Source organism: Aplysia californica, unplaced genomic scaffold, assembly GCF_000002075.1.
Source record: "Aplysia californica isolate F4 #8 unplaced genomic scaffold, AplCal3.0 scaffold01507, whole genome shotgun sequence".
Classification (NCBI taxonomy): Eukaryota; Metazoa; Mollusca; class Gastropoda; order Aplysiida; family Aplysiidae; genus Aplysia; species Aplysia californica.
Window position 1 is genome coordinate 35,948 of NW_004798777.1, and position 7,619 is coordinate 43,566.

The 7,619-nt window shown below is 40.9% G+C and overlaps 1 protein-coding gene across 2 annotated transcripts in view; it reads left to right on the plus strand.

Annotated features, from left to right (window-relative positions):
* The window catches only part of LOC101853054 (microtubule-associated protein 11), a 29,586-nt gene that overhangs the window by 17,439 nt on the left and 4,528 nt on the right, over window positions 1–7,619 (plus strand). For both annotated transcript variants that reach the window (XM_005112958.3, XM_035973610.1), the window contains exons 8-10: window positions 843–920; window positions 1,614–1,714; window positions 3,720–3,798. In XM_005112958.3, coding sequence (XP_005113015.1) covers window positions 843–920; window positions 1,614–1,714; window positions 3,720–3,798 — 258 coding nt within the window. The remainder of the gene's footprint in view (window positions 1–842; window positions 921–1,613; window positions 1,715–3,719; window positions 3,799–7,619) is intronic.

The window sequence follows — 7,619 nt, forward strand, 5'->3', positions numbered from 1 at the left end:
TCCTCTCTCGCCTCCTCCTCCCCCTCTCTCTCCTCCTCTCTCTCCTCCTCTCTCTCCTCCTCCTCTTCCCCCCTCCTCCTCTTTTTCCTCCTCTTTCTCTCTCTCCTCCTCCTCCTCTCTCCTCTTCCTCCTCCTCCTCTCTCTCCTCCTCCTCCTCCTCCTCTGTCTTTTTGTGCTCGTTCATTCCACAGCGGCCTTTAGGCTAACATGGTGCGACGCTGTATGTCTTTAGGGTATAGATGGAGGAAACAATTCTAACTCCTTATCTTCGGCAAGCTGCTCCTGATGGCTTGTGGTCGGAGGCTTGTCCATTGCTTTTGTTTCTCTGTCTTCTTTTTTTTCAACCACCAGTAAGTCACTGTCCTGACGTCATTTTGAAAAATGCTGTATATGCAATTTTAACAATTTTACAGGAGGGCCAAAAAAATTAATATTGTTACCAAGAAATCAAACTTTTTGCAAACATCCCAAGTCAGTATTTTTAAGAATACAATTTTGATGATAACTTCCTGATTATGTTGTCAACTTTCAGTTTTTTGGCTCTGCTGTAAAATTGTCAAAATTTCATTTACTGTATTGTTTTAAAATGATGACAGTTATAACTTCCTGATTGTGTGATTTTAATGTAACAACATTAAGATTTTGGGCTCTGCTGTAAAACTGTAAAAAACTGCATGTACTGCTTATTTTAAAATGATGACAGTATCATTGAAAGGACATGCTTGTCATTAACTCAAACTCAAAGAATAAAACCAAACTGTTATCAAATTTTGTAGATATATTTATTTGTATATATATTTTTTGGTGTAATTCATGGATGTGTGCAAATTTCCTCCACACAGGTTGCCCCGGATCAAGATTAGATGTCCGCCGTTCATCGTGACAGTGAAGTGTGACGAGAGAGTCGAGATCCACAAGACGTGAGTGCGATACACATGGATAGTTCAGCACAACTACCGTACAGAAATCAGCGACCGACCATGTTGGATGTTTATGACTCTACTGTATCTGAACTTTTATTGCTCATCCTGAAGAATTAAGATACAGTAATGTCATAAACGTCCTGCATTGTCAGTTGCTGACTTGTGCATACGGTTGTTGTGCTGACTGAATTTCAACATTTATTGCTCATCCTGAAGAGTGCCAAATTAATGAAATCCAACAAGGAGACATAACTACGGCAATTAATGATAGTGAACCCAACACATTTATTGCTCATTTAACAGATATTGCAGAGATATATTACTGTGAACAACATAGGGGGAACTGCTGCTTTTTTCTTTCCTCGTCCTTACTATCGTCATTTTATCCTCTACTTCTTTTGTATGTTTGTCACTCTCTTGTGAACTGTTATAGCCAGGTTCATATTACTTACACTTATTGAGGAAAAAAAAACGGGGATTTGATTTATCACTGTTATATATCCAAGTTCCTGTAATGACAGAGGCTGTTATAAATGGGCTGGACTGTATTTATACATGTACCCTGACAATGTTGCGTTTGGTTCCAGGTTCTGCGTGACCTACTGTATCTCTAACCAACTGCATGACATAAGGGACAATACGTTTATTTATACTATACATGTACCGTGACAATGTTGCATTTGGTCCCAGATTCTACGTGACCTACTGCATCTCTAACCAGCTGCACGACTTTATGAGCATGAGGCTGTACTTCAACATGGACAACATGTACCGGAATCTCATCGAACAAGGTCAGTGGGCGGGGAGAAAGCTTTTGTTTTTGTTTTATGGTTTTTGGTTTTTTTCCTTTTCTTTCTTTAACTCTTTCACAAACGGTGAGTTTTCCTCTCCATGACCGGGCCTTTCTGTGACCTACTTTCTGATTCTGCCTACTGTGGGACAAATTAAAGATTTTTTAGTTCAATTTTCAATATATTATATTACGGAAATAAAGGGGAAATGATGACCTATTTCAACATGTTGCTAAAAATGATCCTTCTTCAGGCTGAGATTTCAGATTTGAAAATCACAAAACTAGGTGTGGTTTTGAAGCAGGAAGTGGCGAGCCATGAAACATGGCTCACGATAGTGAAAGAGTTAAATTAAGGATGCGTTATGCCCTCATTGACACATTTTAAATCTGTAGGAGAATGGGGGCTCTTGCGGACTAGAGGTACGGTGTTCGCCTCTCATTCAATACGTCCTGGGTTTGAAACCTGACAGTGATGAAAAATGTTCTTCTCTGAAATCTTCTATTTTCTCCACCTGTCCGGATCTCGAGTCCTGTTCTGTCAACTGCTTTCAGCTCCACTTGTAGGTCAGAATCTAAGTCCCTCTCCCAAGTACTTTTAGGTCTTCCTCTCTTTCTCAAGCCTCGTAGACTCTATATTGATGTGTTTAATCTGTAATTCCATATTTTCCATTGTCAGAACTATCAATATTTATTCATTATTATCGTCATTTTTATTTTTATTATTGTAATCATTATTGATATTATTGTTATTATTATTATTTATTATTATTATTGTTATTGTTATTATTGTTATTGTTTTTAATATTATTATTATTTAATTATTACTATCAATTATTATTATTATTATTATTACTGTTTCTCTGTCAGTCTAGAGTAAACGAAGCAGAGGCAAAGAATAAAACAGAGAAAGATGAGAAAAAGGAAAAATATAAAAAGAAAACAGGATAGGAAGAGCAGAAAATAGAACGAGTATGACAAAAGACGAGGAAGAAGGGGGAAATAGACGAAACATGAAGTAATGGAGATTGAATGACATGGGGACTAAGAAATACTAGACCTAATTGTCACGATCCGGTGGAATCAGGTGCTCGTCAATTTTTGGGCATGTGGAGTTCTTGGTATTATCTAAAAGCTGATTTATTTGCCTTGCTTCCAATTAAATAGATATATCTATTCGTCTTGAATAGAACTCGACATATTTGCGATTGAAGGAAGTGAGTTCCGATGGTTTCCGTGGTGAAATTAGCAAGAAAATGGCTGCTAAAGTTTGGTAAGTCCAATAGCTAAAGAGTCCTGGAAAATAGAAAAATGGCATATTGAGTGCGTTTAATCTATATTTTTCAGTAAAATTCACGAGGAAATGTGTTTTTACATGGATATATAGGAGGTTGAGCCCCCCAAAAATTTGATAAAAATTCCCAAACTGGCAAAAAGTGCCGGCTTCTGATTTCTGTATTTTGACGAGCACCTGATTTCACCACTCTCTCTCTGGGAAATGATTCAGGTCTGTGTTACTGACCCCCCCCCGGGGTGGTGCTACTGACTGAAGTGTCTTTTGGCCATTCCCAAAGGAGGGATATTAACATGTTCTTATGCACAGTAGAATGGTCAATGGGCTCTTTCATCAATGTCATGCTCATACTGTGCCGGAACAAGATAGGGGGAACTGCTGCTTTTTCTTTCCTCATCCTTACTATCGTCATTTTTACCTCTACTTCTTTTGTATGTTTGTCACTCTCTTGTGACCCGCTATTTCCGGGTTGCCTTGATAATCGAAGCAGACTTTGTGCTGTTGAAGCGAGGTGAGCACTAATGAGCAGAGTAAGCCCCATTCACTGTATGGACTTCTCTTGTTTGTTTTAGTAAGCTTTTATGGTGCTCGCAACTGCATACGCCAAAGGACTTCTCTGTTGACATCCGCACGCTCCTTTGACCCTATGCAGTTGCGAGGGCCGTAAAACCTTACTAAAACAAAACTGAAGGGCTGTGTTGTTTGTCTCCAGGTGCTAGCGGCGAGGAGTTTGAGAAGGTCGTTCACCTCAAGGACTCTGTGGTGTGCCACGACCCAGATATTGCCATCAGGTCAGCTGCTGCCAGTACAATAAGGAAAATAAAAAAGAAACAAAAAACTGTTTCCCCAGGTCAAAAGGAGATGGTTAAAGTCAGCATTCCTGAATCATGTCAAGGAAAACTTGATGGAATACTTAATGGTTCTTTTCTGGGAAAGCTCATTGTTCTCTTTCTCTCTCTCCCTCTCTCTCTCTCCCTCTCTCTCTCTCCCCACCCTCTCTCTATCTCCCTCTCTCTCCCTCTTCCTCTCCCTCTCTTTCCCTCCCTCTCTCTCTCCCTCTTCCTCTCCCTCCTCTCTCTCCCTCTCTCTCTCTCTCTCTTTTTCTCTCTCTCTCTCTCCCCTCTCTCTCTCCCTCTCTCCCCTTCTCTCCCTCTCCCTCTCTCCGTCTCTAGCCCCCCCCCCCCCCCCCCCCCCCCCCGGGGTGGTGCCACTGACTGAAGTGTCTTTAGGCCATTTCCAAAGGGGGGATATTAACATTATCTTATGCACAGTAGAATGGTAAATGGGCTGATTTATCAATGTCATGCTCATACTGTGCTGGAAGAACATAGGGGGAACTGCTGCTTTTTCTTATCTAATCCTTAATATATATAAAAAATTGTTGTATTCTACGCCTAGCCGGCTGCAGGTACAATTTGCTTCGCAGTTTTTGTGCAATTTCTATATATTCTTTACTCAAGGATGTACTGGAGAGAGAGAGAGAGATACAGAGGCAGAGAGAGAGAGACAGAGACAGAGTGACAGAGAGAGAAAGAGGATTACTATAGGAGCTGTGCACTGCATGCGTTCTTTGTATTATTGTACAGCGCATTGAGCACTTCTTTGTGGAAATGTGCTATAAATGCAATTTACTATTATTATTATTACTATCGTAATTTTTCCTCTTCTTCTTTTGTATGTTTCTCACACTCTTGTGACCCGCTATTTCCTGGGTGCCTTGATTATGTTGATAGTCGAAGCAGACTTTGTGCTGTTGAAGCTACAGAGGTGAGCAGAGCAAGCCTGATTCCCTGTAAGGACTTCTCTGTTGACATCCACCCCTTAGAGCTCATATGACCTTATGCAGTTGCGAGCGCCGTAAAACCTCTAAACTCTCTCTAGCCTCCCCCCATCCATCTCCCCTCTCTCCATCCTTCCTCTCTCTTTCTCTAACCTCCCTCACTCATTCTGCTTATATAGATCTATCTCCCTCCCTCATACAAAGATTTCTCTCATATGATCCCCACAGCTCATGTCCCCGTGGCTCTAGTGTCCCATCCAAGTAGGCTTCCAGATACCTAGTCGTTTCCCCCCTCCCTCTCTCTTTCTCTCTCTTTATCTCTCTCTCTCTCTCTCTCTCTCGCCCTCCCTCCTTCCTCCCTATCTCCCTTCCTCATATAACGACTATTCGTATGTAACCCCCCAGCTTCTGCCCCCGCGGCACCAGCGTCCCCATACAAGAAGGCTTCCAGATACACCAGCCTGGCCTCTACGAGAAACGGTGAGTTTTCCTCTCCATGACCGGGCCTTTCTGTGACCTACTTTCTGATTCTGCCTACTGTGGGACAAATTAAAGATTTTTTAGTTCAATTTTCAATATATTATATTACGGAAATAAAGGGGAAATGATGACCTATTTCAACATGTTGCTAAAAATGATCCTTCTTCAGGCTGAGATTTCAGATTTGAAAATCACAAAACTAGGTGTGGTTTTGAAGCAGGAAGTGGCGAGCCATGAAACATGGCTCACGATAGTGAAAGAGTTAAATTAAGGATGCGTTATGCCCTCATTGACACATTTTAAATCTGTAGGAGAATGGGGGCTCTTGCGGACTAGAGGTACGGTGTTCGCCTCTCATTCAATACGTCCTGGGTTTGAAACCTGACAGTGATGAAAAATGTTCTTCTCTGAAATCTTCTATTTTCTCCACCTGTCCGGATCTCGAGTCCTGTTCTGTCAACTGCTTTCAGCTCCACTTGTAGGTCAGAATCTAAGTCCCTCTCCCAAGTACTTTTAGGTCTTCCTCTCTTTCTCAAGCCTCGTAGACTCTATATTGATGTGTTTAATCTGTAATTCCATATTTTCCATTGTCAGAACTATCAATATTTATTCATTATTATCGTCATTTTTATTTTTATTATTGTAATCATTATTGATATTATTGTTATTATCATTATTTATTATTATTATTGTTATTGTTATTATTGTTATTGTTTTTAATATTATTATTATTTAATTATTACTATCAATTATTATTATTATTATTATTACTGTTTCTCTGTCAGTCTAGAGTAAACGAAGCAGAGGCAAAGAATAAAACAGAGAAAGATGAGAAAAAGGAAAAATATAAAAAGAAAACAGGATAGGAAGAGCAGAAAATAGAACGAGTATGACAAAAGACGAGGAAGAAGGGGGAAATAGACGAAACATGAAGTAATGGAGATTGAATGACATGGGGACTAAGAAATACTAGACCTAATTGTCACGATCCGGTGGAATCAGGTGCTCGTCAATTTTTGGGCATGTGGAGTTCTTGGTATTATCTAAAAGCTGATTTATTTGCCTTGCTTCCAATTAAATAGATATATCTATTCGTCTTGAATAGAACTCGACATATTTGCGATTGAAGGAAGTGAGTTCCGATGGTTTCCGTGGTGAAATTAGCAAGAAAATGGCTGCTAAAGTTTGGTAAGTCCAATAGCTAAAGAGTCCTGGAAAATAGAAAAATGGCATATTGAGTGCGTTTAATCTATATTTTTCAGTAAAATTCACGTGGAAATGTGTTTTTACATGGATATATAGGAGGTTGAGCCCCCCAAAAATTTGATAAAAATTCCCAAACTGGCAAAAAGTGCCGGCTTCTGATTTCTGTATTTTGACGAGCACCTGATTTCACCACTCTCTCTCTGGGAAATGATTCAGGTCTGTGTTACTGACCCCCCCCCGGGGTGGTGCTACTGACTGAAGTGTCTTTTGGCCATTCCCAAAGGAGGGATATTAACATGTTCTTATGCACAGTAGAATGGTCAATGGGCTCTTTCATCAATGTCATGCTCATACTGTGCCGGAACAAGATAGGGGGAACTGCTGCTTTTTCTTTCCTCATCCTTACTATCGTCATTTTTACCTCTACTTCTTTTGTATGTTTGTCACTCTCTTGTGACCCGCTATTTCCGGGTTGCCTTGATAATCGAAGCAGACTTTGTGCTGTTGAAGCGAGGTGAGCACTAATGAGCAGAGTAAGCCCCATTCACTGTATGGACTTCTCTTGTTTGTTTTAGTAAGCTTTTATGGTGCTCGCAACTGCATACGCCAAAGGACTTCTCTGTTGACATCCGCACGCTCCTATGACCCTATGCAGTTGCGAGGGCCGTAAAACCTTACTAAAACAAAACTGAAGGGCTGTGTTGTTTGTCTCCAGGTGCTAGCGGCGAGGAGTTTGAGAAGGTCGTTCACCTCAAGGACTCTGTGGTGTGCCACGACCCAGATATTGCCATCAGGTCAGCTGCTGCCAGTACAATAAGGAAAATAAAAAAGAAACAAAAAACTGTTTCCCCAGGTCAAAAGGAGATGGTTAAAGTCAGCATTCCTGAATCATGTCAAGGAAAACTTGATGGAATACTTAATGGTTCTTTTCTGGGAAAGCTCATTGTTCTCTTTCTCTCTCTCCCTCTCTCTCTCTCCCTCTCTCTCTCTCCCCACCCTCTCTCTATCTCCCTCTCTCTCCCTCTTCCTCTCCCTCTCTTTCCCTCCCTCTCTCTCTCCCTCTTCCTCTCCCTCCTCTCTCTCCCTCTCTCTCTCTCTCTCTTTTTCTCTCTCTCTCTCTCTCTCTCTCTCTCTCTCTCTCTCTCT